General features: G+C 33.8%; 3 protein-coding genes and 1 long non-coding RNA gene across 4 annotated transcripts; 3 read left to right on the top strand and 1 right to left on the bottom strand.

Annotated features, from left to right (window-relative positions):
- Window positions 1-639: 639 nt before the first annotated feature.
- LOC133879510 (uncharacterized) lies at window positions 640-2,744 on the top strand. The gene is made up of 3 exons (XR_009902106.1): window positions 640-827; window positions 904-969; window positions 2,561-2,744. It is a non-coding gene; the product is annotated as an uncharacterized LOC133879510 (long non-coding RNA).
- Window positions 2,745-3,454: 710 nt separating this feature from the next.
- Window positions 3,455-5,953, top strand: LOC133879796 (uncharacterized). Its single transcript, XM_062318572.1, has one exon. The coding sequence runs from the start codon at window positions 3,455-3,457 to the stop codon at window positions 5,951-5,953; it is 2,499 nt and encodes an 832-aa protein (XP_062174556.1).
- Window positions 5,954-7,034: 1,081 nt separating this feature from the next.
- LOC133880466 (glutamate receptor 2.8-like) lies at window positions 7,035-13,441 on the top strand. The gene is made up of 6 exons (XM_062319414.1): window positions 7,035-7,330; window positions 7,845-8,411; window positions 8,901-9,649; window positions 10,939-11,251; window positions 11,544-11,953; window positions 13,014-13,441. Exons 1-6 carry the CDS (start codon window positions 7,090-7,092, stop codon window positions 13,416-13,418), a joined length of 2,685 nt encoding a protein of 894 aa, XP_062175398.1. The 5' UTR covers window positions 7,035-7,089; the 3' UTR covers window positions 13,419-13,441.
- A 4,266-nt stretch (window positions 13,442-17,707) lies between these two features.
- On the bottom strand, window positions 17,708-20,940 carry LOC133879795 (aspartic proteinase nepenthesin-1-like). The gene is made up of 3 exons (XM_062318571.1): window positions 20,328-20,940; window positions 18,200-18,312; window positions 17,708-18,118 (listed from the first exon to the last, which is right to left on the bottom strand). Exons 1-3 carry the CDS (start codon window positions 20,938-20,940, stop codon window positions 17,708-17,710), a joined length of 1,137 nt encoding a protein of 378 aa, XP_062174555.1.
- Window positions 20,941-21,785: the final 845 nt, after the last annotated feature.

Below are 21,785 nucleotides of genomic sequence, written 5' to 3'. Positions count from 1 at the left end.
ATATACCTTGGTTATACTTATTTAAGTTTAATGCTTGTTAGTCCATTATCTGACGCATATCACCTTTATTATGTTTTTTTGGGAAATGTGCAAACCCCATATTCATTGGCTGTTTAACTTTTTCATGCAGAAATCAGAGTCATCAGATTCAGAAGCTACTAATAACTTTTTTTTGTAATGTCCGAGACATTATTTAATAATTAGACTATCAAAATTTAAGTAAATAATATATTAAAATTATTTTAGTGTCATTGAAAATGGAAAGGAATAGTTTTAAAGTCCAAAGAAAATAGAAAATAGAAAGAAAAAAAAAATTGAAAAAAAAAGACAATAAGAATAAAATAAGAAAAGAAAATGAAATAAGAAAAAGAAATAAAAAAGAAAAAGAAAAGAAAAATGAATCGGTTGAACAAAAAAAAGAAGAAGAAGAAAAGTAAAATAATTAAAAAGAAAAGAAAAGAAAAGTCAAAGGAAGAAAGAAGTAAATAAATAAAATATATATATATATATATATATATATATATATATATATATATATATATATATATATATATATATGCAACATATGGGGCGACCTGCGCCCCACATGCTGAAAAGAAAAGGTGAAGGGCCACTTGGCCCTTCACAAAAAAATAAAAGCAATAAAAAAAACAAGAAAAATGGAAGGAAAGGCCATCAGATCCGAGAGTGAGAAAGGAAAAAGAGTGGGGTTGGATTTTTTTAGTAGAAAACCTTTGATCTATGAAGATCTAACCGTCCAAACTCAAATTCGAATTCGGTAACGTGATTTACGAAGTTCGATCTACGTTTCTACCGATCGTTTTGAGGTAAATAACTAATTTCATATTTTGAGATTTTTGATTAAATCTAACAAATATGAGTTTGATATAGTGTTTTTTTTAGGCTTTGTGTTATTTGGAGCATGCAAAGATTCCCCAAATACCGGGTATTATTTGGGTAAATTTTTGGGTAAGTTCCTTTAATTCATAATTTATGGATTAATGTTATTTTAAATATATTAGTGTTTATGCTAGTGAGATTAATATTTGTTATGATTAAGTTAGTATTTTATAAATTATGGGTTAATTTTGGAAACCCTAATTTGATGGGTTAAATTAATTTGGGAGTTTTAAGTGATTAAAATTTAGATAGTTAAATTATGTAAATATGTTAGTAATTGATGTAAAAAGATTTATGAACATAATATTAGAGTTAATGATATTGGGAAAATGTTAGTGAGAAATAATCTAGAAATTAATGAATATAATTTAGGGCTAATATTATTATAAAGTGTTAGTGAAAATAATGTATGGGCTAGTGGAATTAATTACGGGTTAGTAATTAATATTATAAGTAAATAATTAAATAGTGATTTTAATATCTAACCCTTAGTAAATACTTTGGGTTAGTGTTACTTGAGTTTAGCTAGTGTCTGGGACTATGGGTAAATATTTGGAAACCCTATAAATATTATGGGTTTTTCATGGGTTAGCTCTTGAGCAATTTAAGAGCTATTTAAGAGCTAAATGTGAGTCAAATATTAATTATATGTTTTGGATGTTTTGAGTAGTTTTAATTATGTTGAAATATGACAATAATGTTTATGTGATTTAAGATGATTTAAGATATGAGTATGAAATATGTTTGACGTATTGAGATTTGATTTGAAGTGTTTTATAGTCTGCTGCAGTTGGAAACTTAAGTTATGCAAATTGTTTGAGAAAATGATATGTTGAACTATTTATGTCTTATGAATAAAGCATGAGTTAAAGGCATGTCTATGAAATTAAATGTATAGTATTTGAGCATGAGCATTAAGCATGACACGAACAAGACCGGGGTTCAATTCCCTTAGGCATACGAATAAGACCGGGGTTCAATTCCCTTAGGCAAACGAATAAGACCGGGGTTCAATTCCCTTAGGCATCGAGCAAGACCGGGGTTCAATTCCCTTAGGCATTGAGCAAGACCGGGGTTCAATTCCCTTAGGCAAACGAATAAGACCGGGGTTCAATTCCCTTAGGCATCGAGCAAGACCGGGGTTCAATTCCCTTAGGCAAACGAACGACAAGCATGCATAGCATTTGTTTCATGATAATTGAATTGTTTTCATATTATGATATATAGTAGTTTTATGCTAGACGTATTGGTATGCATAAGAGTCTCAATGGAAAAGAACTTATGTATATTTCTATCGGATGGTTGCATGATTTAAATGCCATTGTTTTCTAAGTCTTACTAAATCAAAAGTAATATAGTAGGTGAGGATGCATGTAGTTGTTTCCAACAATGAAACCTCTACGTATGTGCTCAGCTGCGTAGTATGCTTAAAATGGTTTATATTAGTCGGTGTTTGCTATATCAGCTATGGGGGTTTTCAAACAAAAGTTTATAAATTGGTGGCTGTTATAGTGTACTCACGACTAAAAAGGGAAAAGTTGGTTCTTTGAGAAAACTCAGTGAATAGTATACCTCTGAGGTCTTAGTGTAATTATTTATGCTAAGGCGGTGGGCTCATAATTCCACCTGTACGGATGCGGCAACCCCTGCAACCGTACAGACATTGATATTTTGGTTGCAGGTTTTACGGATATAGATATTGACTCGTCCACCTAGCGTATGGGATGCTATGATTGGAGCATATCGTGACAGTCATAAGCCACAGACTCATAGGTAATCTGTATTTTGGGTATTTTATTTATGGCTCGTGTCCTATGTGGCATATGTCTTTGGTTGAGCCTGTATTTTAGTATGTAATTAGTGTAATATGTTTTATAAGCCTTAAATAGATAGACTTGTAAATGACTCTTGTTGTAATTATCTATTATGTATTAGATGTATTTCCGCTTATGATATGTGTTCCACTGCACATTGATTATTATATTCCGCTATTAGATGCAACTCTGATTATCAGGTGCATGTTATGGGGCATGTGCCATATGTTGGCTGAGCGACGTGTAGTCGTGCCACTGTGAAGATCCGTTTGTATGTTTTCAAAAAAAAAAAAAAAAAAAAAAAAACGGGTCGTCACATTTTTCATTACCGTGAGTGGTGTTTGTGGCTGTGGACCTGTGGTGGAAAAAGAAGCTGAAGTGAAAGTGCGAAACTCAGAAACTGTGAAGTGTGGAAGTTGGGCATTGCTTCTCTACTATACTTGTGCTGATCTTGTGACTCTTGTCTACAAGGTAATTTCTCTATTCAAATTTTCATAATATTTTTTGGTTTTGGGTTATATATGAAATTATGAATGATGTTAGTTTTGAAGTTTTTAGTTTTTCATATTATTATTTTTAGTTTAGTATTATATAGACTCTTGTTTTTTTTGGCTTTTTTTTTTTTAGATTGTGATTGTTACTTGTTAGACTCTGATGATTTTTTTTTTTTTTTTTGGTTGATAGTTTGATTGTATCTTATGGGGTTGTAATTTAATTTAAAAAATTTAGGTTCAACAAGCATGTCAAAGTTTAAAACTATCGAGTCATTCTTCAAAAGAAAAGAAGTTGATGTTCCAGAAAGTAATCCACCATTGAATTTTAATGCTGAAACTTCAAATCTCAAAGACCGTTCTCTTAAATCTCAAAGGATTGAAGTTGAAGAACATCCTTATGAATCTCTAATTGTGGAAGCTCAAGAGATTCCTTTTAAATCCTCCACGCTTAATGTTAACGAAGTTGATGGTTTTTCTATAGAACGGGATTCAGGAAAACGTCCTCCGATGTGGGACTATCCAGTCAATCGACGTGATGAAATAAGAATGGCTTATTTGAAAGCACGTCCATATCAAATTTTGCGTAAAGACTATCCATTTTCTAGACCAAAAAATCATCCCCGTCGTTTTCAAGCTTCATGGTTCACACAATTTTCATCTTGGCTTGAGTATTCTCCTACTACGGATGCCGCATATTATCTACCATGTTATCTTTTTACAATGAAATCAGTTGGACGTCATGGATGGGATGTATTTATCACCAAGGGATTTAGAAATTGGAAAAAGGTTCACGATGGAAAGAAATGTGCCTTTTTGACTCATATTGGAGAGGATCCTTGTTCACCCCATAATAATGCTGTGAAATATTGTGAGGATTTAAAACAACAATCACAGCATATCGATAAATTATTGAATGCACAAAGTACTAAACAAATTCAAAATAATCGACTACGTGTAAAAACTTCTATTGATGTTGTTCGGTGGCTTGCATTTCAAGGATGTGCTTTTAGAGGTCATGATGAGACTCCTGATTCAAAAAATCGAGGTAATTTTCTTCAGATTAAAATTTTGGCATCATATAATGAAAAAGTTGCAACAATTGTTTTGGAAAATGCTCCTAAATCTGCAAAGTATACTTCACATAGAATTCAAAAGGAGATTTTGCAAGTCATGGCAAGTAAAGTGCGAGATAAAATTCGTGAAGATATTGGAGACTCTAAATTTTGTATTATTGTTGATGAAGCACGAGATGAGTCTAAAAGAGAACAAATGGCTATTGTTCTGAGATTTGTTGACAAATATGGTTTTATACAAGAACGCTTCTTTGATCTTGTTCATGTTAAAGATACATCGGCATTGACTCTCAAGAATAAAATATCTGATGTTCTTTCTCATCATGGACTTGACATTCAAAATATTCGTGGACAAGGATATGATGGTGCTAGCAATATGCGTGGTGAATGGAAAGGATTGCAGGCATTATTTCTTAATGATTGTCCTTATGCATACTATGTTCATTGTTTTGCTCACCGATTGCAATTAGCATTAGTTGCTGCATCTAGAGAAGTGGTTTCTGTTCATGAGTTCTTCACAAATTTGAATTTCATTATCAATATGGTTGGTGCTTCATGTAAACGTCACGATCAACTACAAGCTGCTCAAGCAGAAAAAATTGCACATATGCGAGCTATTGGTGATCTTGAAACTGGAAAAGGAGCTAACCAAATTGGCACTTTGAAACGAGCTGGTGATACTCGTTGGGGTTCTCATTATAATTCTATTTGCAGCCTAATAAGTATATTTGATGCTACTTGTTCAGTGCTTGAAATAATTAGGAGAGAAGGAGCTAATTACTCTCAACGGGGAGATGCTAATGCTGCTTATAAAATGGTTACATCCTTCGAATTCATTTTTATTTTACATTTGATGAAGAAAATCATGAGTATCACTGATGTTCTTTGTCAAGCTTTGCAGCAAAAATCTCAAGACATTTTGAATGCTATTAATTCAGTTTCTACTGCAAAAAAACTTATCCAAAAGCTGAGAGATGATGATTGGGAGAAATTGCTTGAGAGTGTTGTCTCTTTCTCCAAGAAATTTGAAATTGACATCCCAGACTTGAGTGCTCGTTATGTTGAAGGTCGATGTCGTAATCAACAGAATCACATTACAGTGGAGCATCATTATCATTTTGACATATTCAATGCTGCTATAGACTTTCAACTGCAAGAGCTTAATTGTAGGTTTGGTGAAAGGGCAGTCAAACTTTTGACACTTAGCTCAGCTTTGGATCCAAAGGATGGTTATAAATCATTTAAAATTGATGATATATGTAGTCTTGCAGAGGTGTATTATCCTCTTGATTTTTTTGAGCAGGAGAAAATTAATTTGGGATTCCAGTTGAAGTATTTTGAACTTGATGTGCATAATGATTTGAAGTTGCAAAATTTGTCTTCCGTTGCAGAATTATGTCAAGGATTGGTAGAGACAGGAAAATCAAAGACATACTATCTTATTGATAGATTGATTCGTCTTGTTTTGACTCTTCCAGTGTCTACAGCGACTACCGAACGAGCCTTCTCAGCTATGAAAATTGTTAAAACAAGACTTCGCAACAAAATGGAAGATGAATTTCTTGCAAATAGTTTAGTTGTGTATATTGAAAGGGAAATTGCTGAGAGCTTCAATTTAGATTCGATACTTGATGATTTTGTTTCTCTAAAAGGACGTAAACTAGGTTTTTGAACACTTTATATTTCTGTCTTTTTGTATTAGTACCAACATGTTTTTGTTGCTAATATATTAATTTTGGCACATATTTATAATGAATTTTTTCAATTTTTATTTTAAATTATATTTATCGACCTCTGCAATGTCAATTACCTGGGTCCACCACTGTTTGACTTGGCTCAGTCTCGATCTGTACGAATTATCCTGATGATGAACAAAATTACATGTTTCGATAACGTTTATTTAATGATTGACCACAACGAAACCTTTCAATGATGACGAGGATTATGAAAATGACGATGATGACAAGATGACGACAAAGGCTCATATCGAAAGTCTATGCAAATATTCAATGAAAGAATAATATTTTTTACTTAATCGTGAAGGTAGTTTTCGACCGAGCATGCCTCTATTCCATCTTCTAAGCACTTTCTGTGCACTTTCCAAAGATGAGTTCTATTATGCATAGAACTGTAAACACACAAAAATGCATAGGTCATTTTTGAAATTGACTTAAGTTATTTAAGCCTCTGTATGAATTAGACTGGCGGAATAGGCTAAAGCATATAAAGATGATAATTTGATGCTCTTTTTTTGTCGAAGTGTCAGATGATAGGGGCATGTTGACAATAGTTAGTAGTTGATGGAAGAAAAATGTAATTACCCTTAAATAAAATAATTTTTTTAGTAGAGGGAAAAAAATAATAGTTCGACCTTAAAATATTACATGAAACACACAGTGTTTTAGGTTTCGTCATGGATTAACAGCGGAGCCTGACGAAATATTTGACATTGCACAGTTTGGTTATTTTGATACCCTTAATTGAAAACGCGTGATAATTTGATACTTTTTTTTTTTTTTTTTTTTTTTTTTTTTTTTTTTAAGTTATCCCATAAAAAAATTTTCCTGTTGGTTTCAACTTCCATCAGTTTTTTTTTTTTTGCTATTTTTTAAACAAAAAAAAAAAAAAGAAAAGAAAATAAAGCCAAGTTGTGGGGGAGTTCGGGGAAAGTACGTAGTGAGGGAATCATTTCACGTTTTATATATAGCGATGACTTCAAAGTCTTTATAATTAATTTCTTGACGGATCGAGAAGTTAGGACATCGATTAAACAACCTTGTCATCTAGCAAGCTTTAGCTAGCTTAACAATGGCAAACCAGAAACGGCTCCTCTCCTTTCTGATCTTGCTCACCCTCAGGATGGCCATGGCAAAGGATGTCATATCAGTGGGCGTCATTCTTGATTTGAACTCTTCGGTAGGAAGAATCGCAGAGCGTTGTATGTCCATGGCGCTCTCAGATTTTTATCAAGAGAATCATAACTATAATACACGACTCGCTCTTCTGACGAGGGATTCTGGGGATGATGTCGTTTCTGCAGCATCTGCAGGTATATTCGTACGTTAAAATTCAACCAAAAAGCAAGGAAAAGGAGTCTTAAATAGTAATTGTTAATATTCTCCACATGTTATCATAATATTTGCTATTGTTATTATGATAGGAATATTTTTGTGATTAATTATGTAATTATTGTATTTCCTTTCTTTTAATTCTATTGTAATTATTCTATTGTAGTGTTTAATTTCCATGCAAGCTTCTCGATCTCCTACAATTCTATTTTATTTAGCTTGTCTTTTTCTTCAAGTAATACGAGGATAGTGTTTCTGTTGGCCGGTGTTCTAGCTGTGTTGCTTGAAGTGAGGTTGTATTCTTTGTCGTTGCGATCAATTAATGAAAATAACTCATTCGTCCGAAAAAAGATATAATCCAGTTCCAGTTTTCCCATCTTTAATAACAGTGGATAATCTAGCTTCTAGTTTGCTCCGACAATATCATATTCCATGCACATTGTTTTTGTTGTTGTCATTGTTATTGACCATCTCCAGTAAAATTTCTATCTCCAGCAATGGATTTAATGAAGAATGAAGAAGTTCAGGCCATCATGGGACCTCAAACGTCAGCACAAGCAAATTTTATCATTCAACTCGGTGAAAAAGCTCAGATTCCCATCATTTCCTTCTCAGCCACAAGCCCCTCTCTTTCTCCAGCCCAAAACCCGTTTTTCATTCGCACAGCACAAGATGACTCCGCACAGGTGAAAGCCATATCAGCAATTGTAGAGGCTTATGGTTGGCGCGAAATTATCCCGATTTATGCAGACACAGAATACGGAAATGGTTTAATTCCATATTTGCTTGACGCTTTCCAAAATATTGACGTTCGGGTGCCGTACAGAAGTGTCATTCCTCCATCTTCTAACGTTACGGAAATCAGTAAGGAGCTTAACAAGTTAAAGGAAAAATATCATACGAGGATATTCATTGTACACATGGATGCTGCACTTGGCTCCAAGCTCTTTGTACTTGCAAACAATACAGGAATGATGAAGGAAGGTTATGCATGGATCTTCACGGCAGGGTTATCAGCTTTGGTAGATCCAATGCCCTCAAAGGTCAGGGACTCGATGCAAGGTAAATATCGTTAAATCACCGCTTATCTCAAAAGTTTAAGTTGATAACAAATAGTTAGAGAAAATTTATTTACTATCTCTGATCTTTCATCACTTTTGCAATCATATCCTTACACTTAAAAAAATGTCAATTTAGTGTATTCATTTTTTAATTTTTTTTAATTTTACCAATCTGTTATATTTTTCCGTTAAATCCTGTCAAAATTTTCAAAATACCTTCTTTTTTTTTTTTTTCATATAAAATAAACTTCAAAGACTCAAGCATTTTAAAGAATTTTGACACCCATCCGTTAGGATATGTCAAAAAATTCTAACGGATCGGTGAAGTTGAAAAAAAATTAAAAGATGAATACAAAAATAAATAAATAAATAAATAAAATGATATTTTTTAAAGTTTATGAGTATAATTGCAAAAGTAATAAAAAATTGGAGATGATAAATGAAATTTTTATAAATAGTTTATTTAACCATTTAATTTAAATTCTAACAGGGGTATTGGGACTACAGCCACACATACCCACGTCGAAAAAACTAAAAGATTTCAAAAGAAGGCTGAAAAGAAATTTAACCTCAAGCAAACCAATCAGTAAGCATACCGGAGTAAACCTGTTTGGATTATGGGCATATGATACAGTTTGGGCTTTGGCAATGGCAGTGGAGAAGGCTGGCATTGTCCATTCTAGGTTCTTTAAGCAAAATTCTTCACAAAGTAACGTTGATCTTGCAGCTTTAGGCATTTCTGAAACGCTACGTAAAGCAATTCAAGATACAGAATTTAGAGGCCTTAGCGGGAATTTTCATTTGGTTAAAGGGCAGTTGGAACCTTCAGCCTTTGAAATAATCAATATCGTAGGAAGAAGCGAGAGAATTATTGGATTCTGGACACGAAAGAGAGGGCTTTCACAAGAATTGGAGGATAGTACTGGTGAAGTAGCAGGCTCAATTTCAAAGGTCGACAAATTACTTAAGCAGCCTATCTGGCCAGGAGGCACGACAGACCAGCCGACAAAGTTGAGGATTGGGGTTCCAGTAAAACAAGGTTTTGCTGAATTTCTGAAAGTGGAATGGCTGAATCCTCGTACTAATGAGTCTAACATATCAGGGTTCTCCTATGACGTGTTCCATGCTGTGCTGGGTGCATTACCATTCCCCCTTCCTTATGAGTTTATTCCCTTCATGAATGAGAATAGGACGAGTAAAGGGAGCTACGATGAGCTTCTTTACCAAATTAAACTTCAGGTATATATATATATATCTATTTGTATGTTAATTAGGAAAAATCATTAATTCACTACTTCTTTAATTTTTGGAGAAAAAGTACTTCAGGTATGTATGCATCAAATTTAGCTAACATAAAAACTAACAAATACGGCCCGGCCGGAGAGTAATGCTTCCTTTTCTCACATGAATATTGAGACCCATTTGTTAAGAAAAAAAGAAATTAAAATTGATATTTATAACGCTCAACTCATATCAAGCTATTGCTTCAAAGTATGCAATGCTTGAATGCATGCACTTGTGTGTATCAAATCAATAACATTAAGTTTTAGACGGTCATGATCATAAGATCTAGTGTTTGATCTAATAGATCCAACAGTTGGACTTTCTTGACTGCTAATAAAGTCAACTGTAAAATCAAATTAAGTTTGATCTAAAAATTTAGATTAAGTGATCGTTGGTAACAATTACGATTTAACGGTTATAATTTAACAATTGTTAATTATAATTTTATCAAAACGGAAAAAATTAGGTGTATATTAATATATGATGGTCTGATTTTAATGACTGTTAAATTAGTTATTATTTATTGTTATTGCGAAATTACATGTCCATTAGTGAACAAACATTAAAATTGTTGATTTAACACTATTAAGAGTCCACTACATATCAATTTTTTTTTAAAAAAAATAAATTAATTAAAAAATTAAAAAATAAATCTCTTTTCTTCTATCTCTCGGCCTGATTTTGAAGACTGTTAAATTAGTTGTTATTTATTGTTATTGCGAAATTACATGTCCATTAGTGAACAAACATTAAAATTGTTGATTTAACACTATTAAGAGTCCACTACATATCAAATTTTTTTTAAAAATTAATTAATTAAAAAATTAAAAATAAATCTCTCTTCTTCTGTCTCTCTTAAAACTTTCAGTAATTTTAAAATTCAAGTACCTTTTGTACTAGAATAGAAACTCAAAGGGTGTTCTAGCTTGGTTTCGTTTTGTACAAAATGCAACTAAATTATAGAGGGTTTTTTAGGCTCCATTATATTCTAAATAAGTATTTGTCGTAACCCAATGCATACTAATTCATCAAAATTGGTGGGTGCAAATAATTTCGTAAGAAAACAAGTCAATAACGCATCTAGGCGCATTTAGTTTTATGTTTTCTATTTCTATTCTTATTACTCCATTGTTACTGCAGAGAGGAGGAGCATTCCATAGTACTAATTAAATAATTACTCATTAAATACTTTACTTTTCTTCAAAGTTCATAAATTGATGATCATCCCCCCTCTCAAAATGCAGAAGTATGATGCGGTCGTTGGAGACACAACAATTGTGGCTAATCGCTCCACATACATTGATTTTACTTTGCCTTATTCAGAATCAGGCGTATCAATGGTGGTTTTAGTGAAAGATAACGAGAAGAAAAACTTTTGGATTTTCTTAAAGCCACTAAGCTTGGATTTATGGTTAGCAACCTTTGCAACATTCATCTTTACAGGTTTAGTGATATGGGCTCTTGAGCACCGGATAAACAATGAGTTTAGAGGCCCCCCAGGGCAACAACTTGCCACCATATTCTGGTTCTCCTTCTCAACACTAGTCTTTGCTAACAGTAAACTTTCTTCAACACTATTAATGGTTTTCTTTTTTATTCAATTTCATGATAATCAATAACAGAGTAACGCTATTTAGTAGACGACTATACGACTGTCATGCAATTGAGATGATGTGACAATGAAAATCAACTTTTAGATCCGTCATTGACTTATTAAAATACAAATCTAAAGCTGATTTTCCAATCTACCATATAGCATTATTCCTCTAAGTGAAAACCATGATATATAAGCTTAATTAATTAGTGAATGTGTATATTAAATTATATTGTACATTTTAATGGTTACCAGGGGAGAAAGTGGTAAACAATTGGTCAAAGTTTGTGATGATCATATGGATTTTCGTGGTACTCATCCTGACACAAAGTTATACAGCAAGCTTAACCTCAATGTTAACAGTACAGAGATTGCAGCCGGCATTTATTGATGTAGAAGAGATAAAAAAGAATGGGTATTTTGTTGGATATCAAAAGGATTCCTTTGTTAAAGGGCTTCTAACAAAACAGTTGAATTTCGATGAGTCCAAGTTGAAGGCATATATAACTCCTGAAGAGTATAATGACGCATTGTCAAAAGGAAGCTCCAACGGAGGGGTGGCAGTTATTTTTGATGAAATCCCATTCATTAAACTCTTTATTGCAAAGTATTGCTCTAGGTACACAATGGTTGGACCGACCTACAGAACCGGTGGATTTGGCTTTGTGAGTCTCTCTTTGTGATCTTTTTCCCCCACCTTTTTCAGTTAAACTTTTAGAAAGTCATATATAAAATAAACAAATTTTTTAGTAGATATTCAATTTCAAATCACTGTTAAAAAGTTTTCAAATTAATATTATAATTATGTTATATGTATGCATGTCTATGTTTTTGGTTTGGAAACTTTTTATAATGAAAGCATTTAAAGAGTCTTGGAAAATGATAGTTTCGCATGAAAAAAACAAAAGAGAAGACACTAAAATAATTTATAATGCTAACTCACACCAAACTAGTGCTTAATTTAAAGCAATATTTGAGTTTATGTACTTGTGTGTATGCTATAGTACAATCATGAGAAGCATCAAGTAGATATAATTGTTGGATTTACTTGATCATTAGTAAAGTCAACTATGAGTTTAAATTAAGTTTGATTTGGCGGTTATTTTATATTAATTTTGTAAATATATGCATGTTAATGAACAAACATTAAAGCAGCTGCTAAATTGATCACTATAAATAGCCGATTTCATATATTCTAGCTTAGACACAAAAAATTTCTGTTCTTCCATCTCTCTCAAAATCTTTCTACATTGTTTAAAGTTCAGTTTTATTATGTTCTGCATGTTTTTCTATAGAAACAAAGTACTAATCTCATTGCTAGAATAGATAAATACTTTAATTAAGGGTGTTCTTGTTTGATTTTTTTTTTTTTTTATGTTGTGTGAAAAACACAATCAAACAATAAAAGTTTTATGGGCTCCATTGTATCTTGAAGAAGTATTTGCCATAACCCTTTGCACACCAATTGATCATAATTAATTGGTGGGGCAAGTAAATAACTTTTTCAAGAAAACTTATTCAGAATCGGTGGGGATCGAGCATTTTTGCTGTATTAGATTTCTGTACTAACGATCACTAATGCCATGAGTGTAGTGATCAAATTATACTATTATGATCAGATCATATACATCAAACTGGAAACAAAGATATAATTCTTATGATCATAGTCAGTTATTCTATATTTCTTTCAAATGCCAGTCTTTTAATTCCCCTATGTTTCTTCAGGCCTTCCCACAAGGATCTTCTTTACTTCCTTACATTTCTAGGGCAATTTTGAATGTCACCGAAGATAAAGACAAGTTTGGAGGGATTGAGGAGAAGTACTTTTCGACTACTCCTTGTGAAGATCAAAGTGCAACAATCTCTTCACAAAGTCTTGGTTTGTACAGCTTTGGGGGCCTATTCATCATCACAGTAGTCGCTTCCACGTCCTCACTCTTGGTTTGTTTGTTTAAGTTCCTTCGCTCACATTGGCCTACTTTGAACGCCAGCAATACTGATGAGAGCTCCTTTTGGTCAAAATTGCTTGAAATGGTAAAACATTTTGACCGGCCACAAAGATCCCCCTTAGCAAGTACTCCTGGTATTCACCCCCCCTCTATAAATATCACTCATAGTAATGCAATTTAATATACTTCAATATTCAATATATTGTAGCTCTAACGGCAGATATTTTTTATTTTTAGATGGAAATGAATAGATATGTCTATCTATTATTTAATTAGCATTGATCGAAGCTTCTTTTTCTTTTTTCTTTTTTTTTTCTTTTTTTTTTTAAATTGAATAACGAAAGGGTTATTAGGGAGGATCCTTCCCATTCTTGATCCGAATAGAAAGAGTGGATGATCTTAAAAATGAAAATGGGGTAGGCTTCCCAACAACAGACTAAACAAAAATTAAAACAGTGCAAAAGACTCGGTCCTCTTAAGGAGCCGCACAAGGCGGCTACATAAGCAAAATGTGTAAGCATAAACACAATTATTATGCTAAATGAAATAATAAAAGAATATTTCAAATTTCATGCATTAAAATAATTAATCCTGAACAATATATATGTTAAGTGAAATAAAACTTTAACATTGATACATAAAAGTAAGCATTTCTTTTCTCTTTTTTTCTTCTTTTTGATATCCGAATGGGCTACTACATTGGGTCAGTTCTCTTTATCGGGTTGCGCTACAATTTTGGATTGGACCAAATGGGCCAGACCACTTAAAGACCCCAATTTTTTTTTTTTTTTTTTTAACAACTTCCTGGATCGTGCTTGGGTTAAAAAACCCTACCTGGATGCCCAACCTGTTAACCCGAAAAATTTAACTTTTGACCCGTTGAAACCCTAAGCCCCACGCCACTGCCCTTTCTCACCTTCCTCATGTGCCAGCCATGTAGGGCCGCCGCCCACTGTATACGACAGAACGCCGATATATCAGCCAGCCCACAGGCAACCGTATAGGGCTGCCGTTGCCATTCGGCACAAGTGGCTCGTATAGCGGCCGCCACACACTGTATGTGGCAAAACGCTGTTGGCAACAGTCTAGGTTGCCGCATAGCCTTATACAACATTTTTTCGACGAATGACCAGTGTTGATATAGTAGTCTTGAATGGGTTTCATGGCAAAACCGTAGGTGAAAAAGGAAACATCTCATAGTGAAAAGTTTTCACAAAAAACAAACAGTATAAGCAAATAAAAAATACTCATATGCTTTTCAATTGTATGTGAATAATAAATATAATTATAAACAAATTATGTTCACAAAAAGTTACTAGATTCGACTAAAACTTAATACTAAATAAAACGGCATAAAGGTTGCTCTGAGACTACATGTAAGCATAAACACAATTACTATACTAGAGAAATACGCAATAGAAAGTAAAAGAATATAGGGTTACCTCCAACCATCTTAATTTGTTCAAGCGTGTAAAAAACCTCTGAAACCAAAAATTTGAAATAACAATATATAGGAGGTATCTTCTGACCTATACCTACGGAATGTTGTTCTGATGGAGTACATAGGCTCTATATTTATAGGCTAGGTAAGGGACCCTCAAGTTAGAATTCACCACAGTTCTTCTAACCATCAAGGAATAATTAATTAAATTTATTTTATTTTATTATCAATTTGCAAATTAATGCCAATAACAATTAATTTGATTTGATTCCATTAAGTAATTTAATACAATTAAATTACCATAAATCATTAATATATATATATATATATATATATATATATATATATATATATATATATAGGCCATATGTAGAGGATAAAAGCTTACAAAAGGGGCACAGATAAAGATGAACCTATCCGACCAATACTTTCTTTCTTTTTTTTTAACAAAAGATCTAAGTATTTCATTGATTAAAGATCACGACCATAAAACTCTTACATCACAAAGTATAAAGCTCTGCAAAATCATAGTCACATGCTATGAGGTTACATAATCATAGATACAAACAAAATTCTTACAATAAAGTGTTATCTATGACTTTCATCTTTCGCTAACTCATGTACAAAAATAATTAAAAAGCAGATCTGCTCCTAGCAGACTAAATCTAAGACAATGGTAGTCAAATATCTTAAAAAAATTTATTTAAACTGGTCGTGAGAGATAACCTCTCCTACCAAACTATCCAGGTCATGAGAGATAATCTCTAAAAAAAAAAAAAATGTAAATACTTTAAGCTTCATTGAGTAACTGGATCTTTTGCCTCATTAAGCATTAAGGCTTTGTTTGATTCGTGGAATAGACCTCTGGAATGGAATGACTATTCCTATGTAATAGTTATTCTTTTGTTTGGTAGGGGTTTATGCCTTGGAATAGTTATTTTCATTGGAATAATTATTCCCTTACGAAGATTAATACTAATTTCTCTAAAAAAATGAGAGGAATAGATATTCCAATGAGAATAGACTACAATTTCAAGGAAAAAAAATTATTTTTATTTTCTTTCAATTTTTTTTTTCAAAAAAAAAAAAAAAAAAACCCAACCCCCTACACAATGGAGCTGACCACCCATTGGGGTAGTCAATCAGCTACATAGGGCATCAGGGGTGGTCGCACCACCCCCGTAACGCCTAGTGGTAGACCATTGAGGCGTTCCAGGAATGGTAGCAATTGTGAGTGTCATAGGCCACCCCAGAGTCCCTCGGGGGTGGCCTAGGCTCCTAGCCAACCCCGATTCTCATCAGGGTTGCGGCCACTCCCGGCTCTTTGGTGGGTGGTCGGCCACCCACCATTTTTCAAAAAAAAAAAAAAAAAAAAAATTGTTTTTATTTTTTATTTTTATAATTTAAGTTCTTATATATAATTTTATAAAAAGTTTTTTGAATCATTGAAAATTTTATAATTTTTTTTTTTTAAAAAAAATTAGGGGTAATTACTTTTTCCCCCCATGAACTACCGGCCTATGTCATTTTGCCCCCACGAACTACCACTTCGACCAAAAGAGAGCATCAAACTACCATTTTTACACACTTTGCCCCCTTCCGTCAGGAATCCCGTTAAGTTGGATGGAATATGCCATTTTTTCCGTTAATTTTGATTTAAAGACCAAAATGCCCTCTACAGTAATTAATAAAAAAATATTAAAAGTAATATATTAAAAAAAAAAAAAAAAAAAAAAGGAAAACCTCAGGGGTGGCGGCAGCCACCCCTTAGGTGGCCGGGTGGGCTGCGAGCCACCCCCAGCTTCCGGGGTGGCCGGAGCCACCTTTAGGGGTGGCTCGCGGGCCAGCCACGACCTCTGGGGTGGCCGCGCGGCCACCCTAGAAAAGACCTAAGGTGGCCGTGCGGCCACCCAGGTTCTGGGGAGGCCGTGCGGCCACCCCTTAGGCTGGGGTGGGCCACGAGCCACCCCTGAGGTTTTCCTTCAGGTTTTTTTTTTTTTTTTAAGACGATGGTATTTAGGTTATTTTTTAAATTGAGTTAGGGCATTTAAGTCTTTTCATAAATTAGACTGACGGAAAGGGGCAAAGTGTGTAAAAATGGTAGTTTGATGCTCTCTTTTGGTCGAAGTGGTAGTTCATGGGGGCAAAATGACATTGGCCGGTAGTTCATGGGGGGAAAAGGTAATTACCCCAAAAAATTAATACGGGTATTTTTAGAATTTTGATAAGATTTAACGAAAAATTCTAACGAAGTGTTGAAATTGAAAAAAATTAAAAGATGGATACCATAAATTGATATTTTTTGAAATTTGAGTACCTTTTTACAAAAATAATGAAAGATTATGAGTTTATAAGTGAAATTCTTCCAATTTCTATTTTATAAATATAAAAAGAAAATAAAATCTTCCGCTTCACAGTTAATGCTAACATGTTTATCATTAAAATAAAAAATAAAAACCATCAAAGCCACAATTGAAAAGTGTATGTGTTGGGACGCTGCAACATACTCAAAACAGAGAATGGTGTGTCAGTAATATTGCACGTCTTTCGTCTTGCCTCGTGGAGTTAAAACAAACTTGAAACACAAGCACTGTAAGTCTGTAATAGCAGCTAATTAAGATCTTAATGCTTCGTTTTAATAAGAAAAATGGGCATTTTAACAAAAATAAAATAAAATAAAATAAAAGAGAGTGAATTAAAAAAGGTTGAAACATGAATATCGACATTGTGAATTTTTAAATTTGGATATCCTGATTTCATTAAAACCGCTAATTATACTTTGGGAGGTGAAAATGAAATACGTTTCCACTAACTTAACTTTTATTTGTATACGTTAAATCACTGCTTATTCTAAAATCGAAATCCGAAACTAATACATTGGACAATTAGGTCTCCAAGAGTTGACAATCTATCTATTGGAAGGAAATGGTTTTGGCAGCAAGATCATAGCCGACGTTATAGTTCTGCTGAGCCAACACTCCAATAACACTCAAGTCAGCATGCTTACTGGGGGCCACAGCCATGCAAAACTAGTTTGGACCAGCCTCCACAAACATGCTCTCCGCGTCCAACACAAGGTCAACTCCCCCGGCAAAGTGAAAGGCGACCGAAGGAAATCCGATGAGGTCACGATCAATAACACCCTCGTAGCAGGGAGGCTCGTACCCAGGTTTGTCCATACGTGTCAGCAGCCCATTCGTCAAGTTCTGTTCTTGGAAGCTAAGAACGTTGTACCCGGGCCTTGCTAGATAAGTCAGCGCCGAGCCTGAGTCAATCATGACTCCGCGATCGCCGGACGGTGTTTTTCTGAAGATTGTGGGATCAATGGCGAGCTGTGTCTCTCCGACACTGATCGAATCTAGTGTCAGAAAGTAAAGGCCGGCGAAAAATTCAACTGGGGTTGAAGGGCCTTCTATTTTGGCACCATCGCCCAAAATCAACTGATTATAAGGATACTAAGGATCCCTCATCAGGCCAATGCAGTAAGAAAATTTAGAACCCAATTGAGTCGCCAAGGAGACTTTATCATTGTCGTCATTGCCAAGACCAAGAATGCCGCTGCTTTGGCCATTCAAACCGCCATTGTTTATGTTAAAGGCACAACCAAAAACAATATTCGAAACCGACGTTGTACCTGTTAGAAATAAAAACGAATAGGAATCTTAGACAAAAATTGCCTTCCTTCATACAATAAGTTTTGCAATGGAGAATATATATAACAATTATGTTCACAGTGTCAAATCATCATTTTTCTAAAAGTTTAAGTTGATAGAAAGAGATGAGCTTAATCATTTATATTCTAACACTCTCTTTCATGTGTGAACTCCATTAATAGGTGAGGCCTAACATGTGAGATATTTTAAATAAAATAAGAGGTGAATAAAAATGGAGACATGGTTCAAATTCAAGAGTACTTCTGCTTTAATATTAATATTATGTTAAATCATAATTTTTCCTAAGTCATTTTAAGTGGGGGATATTTCTTCATAATTTTTCTGGCATTGGGCTAAATCTGTGCCCCAAGAGTCATTTTTACTAAAGGAGGGCAATTTATAAATAATTTTCTTCATTTCTTTAAATAGGTTGTAAAATTAGTGTCATTTTTATCAAATGACGCCCATTTATAAATATTTTTTGTCATTTCTTTTAAAAGGTAATAAAATTAGTGTCATTTTTATTAGAGGACACCAACCAATTTAAAAATAATTTTGGTAATTTCTTTAAAAAGGTAGTAAATTTAGTGTCATTTTTATGTAAAGGACGCAAAAGCCATTTCAATTATGTATTTAATCCCTCAAACTAATCGCCCCATTTCAAGACACTTCATATTTTCCCACTTTCCTTCTCAATATCCCTAATTTCACTTTCTCCCTCTCTCCACTTTCCTTCTTCCCCAAACTGCATGTTGCTTGACCTGTTGCAACCCTAGATTCCCTCCTCCTCAAATATATCTGTCTCATCCGTCTCTCACTCTCATTTTTCTCTTTCCCAGGTGGCACAATCCCCATCTTCTCTCTTCGTTGGTATCCACTCTCTCTCTCATCTCTCAACCCCTTCATCAACCTCCATCATAGCGTCACACGACTACCGTAGGTACATACATTATGGTAGGATTGTGTTTATATAAGTTTGATATGGAAATTTTGGGTTTGATTTCTTGAGTGGTTTTTAGGTATTTGGTTTTTATTTATTTATTATTATTTGTTTTGATTTTTCATAAACATATTAAAGGCAATACTATTTTTTTTTCCCTTTAATCATATTGTATAGAAAAGTTTGGAAGTGAAACCGTATCAAGAAAAGCAAAAAGTGTAAGTTTGGAAAAGAAACCATATCAAGAAAAATGAAAAGTGTTCGGGATGATTTATTGCTTTGAACCTCACGAAGAGGAAGAAGAGGCTAAAGAAAAAAATGAATAAGATTCTTTTCAACCACAAAATTTTGAGTTTTGCTTGCTGTTTGGTTGCTGAGAAAATACTGGCAACTAATTATTATTTTTAAACAAAATAATAAACTCAACCTCGTTTTTCAAACAACGTGCAACTCGTTTGTGTAAAGAACCTTAACTAAAGGCGTCATTTCTCTAACAATGTAAACAAATACGACATGAACTACAAGTAGTTATAGTGTTCACGACCATGAAAAAATGATGTGGAGTCACGTCCCTGAAAAAAGGACATGACTTTGTTTACATAGTTTCAAAAACCGACTTGAAGAGGAAGCACCGCGTTTTTGTGTTGTGACGTGGCTTTCCAAAGTTTTGAACAAAAAAGTGGTTAATTATTATTATTATTCTTTTTTTAATAAACTAAAAGCTTAATTACAACCTTTTATAAGTAGCTTTATAAAAAGGTCACGCACTGTTTCTACGTCCTTTTTCTTTGGTTTAGGGTTTTTTAAAAAGGAAGTTAATTGCCTTATTTCTTATTGTGATACTTAATCATTTATATTAATTCTAACACAATACAATACTGTTCGACTAAACAATTTATAAGAAATTCTATAATAGCAGAGAAGAAGAGAAGAAAATAAACTTTCGTAAAAAAATTAGATTTTATATAATTAAAAAAACAGTTTATTAAGGTTGAAATAACAGTTTCTAATTGTTGGAAGGAAATTTAAATTTTCATAAAATAGTTTTCAATGTACCTTGGTCGGAGGTCTCGAAGGTCAGCTTTTCGGTGGCAACAACTCCGTCTGCAACGAGGCCGTTGGCGTATTTTTCAGAGAAGTGGCAGTTATTGGAAGAGTCACAGGGGCTGGTGTTACTGCGAAATAGGAGACAAGAAGGAGCGAAGCAAGACTTGTTGGCGTATGTGGAAGACTTGGAAGGATCAAAAACTGGAGCGGTTTGAGGAAAACAGGGCTTCCAGAATGAGTTGGCGCAAGGGAGGCACTGGGCCCACAATACGAGGCTGCCTGTGTCCATGGCGAGGAGCTGTGGAACAGGAGGATCGCCAAAAGATATGTTTGCCATGAAATATGCGTTGTTTTTATTGTCTGGAATAATACCAGACCGAAAATCATCATCATCAGATTCAGTCCTAGTAGTTGTAGCATTGGCGAGAGAGGCCAGCTGCACCCTTGCCGTTAAGTAGGCAAAACGTGCGGCTGAGCTTTCAATGGCAGATCCAACGGTGTAATGGTGAATGAGTTTGCTGACAAACCGGGGAGGTTTTGTGATGGTGGAGGCGGTAGTAGTAAAGGACGTGATGATCAGAGCAAAAACAGTGAAGCAACAGATCAGTCGAAAGAGAGCCATGCATATTATTGGCCACAACCCCCGTTATTAATGTTCTCTCTCTCTCTCTCTCTATATATATATTAGGGTTTATTGTATATATATATATATATATATATATATATATATATATATATATATATATATATATATATATAATATAGCTAGAGAGAGAGAGAGCTAGGGTGTACGTGTAATTTTCCTTATTGGAGTCTAATTAATGACTATATACGAAGGTGTACGTATATATAGCTAGAGAGAGAGAGAGACAGCTAGGGTGTACGTGTAATTTTCTTTATTGGAGTCTAATTAATGACCATATATGAAGGTGTACGTATATAATTTTCCTTATTGGAGTCTAATTAAATGACCATATATGAAGGTGTACGTATATATAGCTAGAGAGAGAGAGAGAGAGCTAGGGTGTACGTGTAATTTTCCTTATTGGAGTCTAATTAATGACCATATATGAAGGTGTACGTATATATAGTTTCGAACTTTCTATGTGGAGAACATATATCTTAATTAAGAATGGTTTGATTTGTTTTGCTTAATTTAATGGCCGATTTTCTTCCATGCATGTAAGAACTAATTGAACAAGATCCACTTAAGGACATGTTTGGGTGTCATATATACCCAACTCAACTATTTTCTCTTTTTTTCAGAAATCAAGTTTGGCTTCAATTCAATTTCAAAAAACCAAACTCAAATCTTTTTCAACCCAATTCAAACTTTTTTCTACTAATTAAATACATCATCCAAGATCAAAACATAACCATCCATGCATTACAAACATATATAGCCAACCTACCGAATCATGTATTCCATATACGAGGCTGCTTGGAACATCAAGAGCACAATATTTC

This window comes from Alnus glutinosa, chromosome 10 (assembly GCF_958979055.1).
Source record: "Alnus glutinosa chromosome 10, dhAlnGlut1.1, whole genome shotgun sequence".
NCBI classification, from domain to species: Eukaryota; Viridiplantae; Streptophyta; class Magnoliopsida; order Fagales; family Betulaceae; genus Alnus; species Alnus glutinosa.
This window is presented reverse-complemented; position numbering and strand designations above follow the sequence as displayed.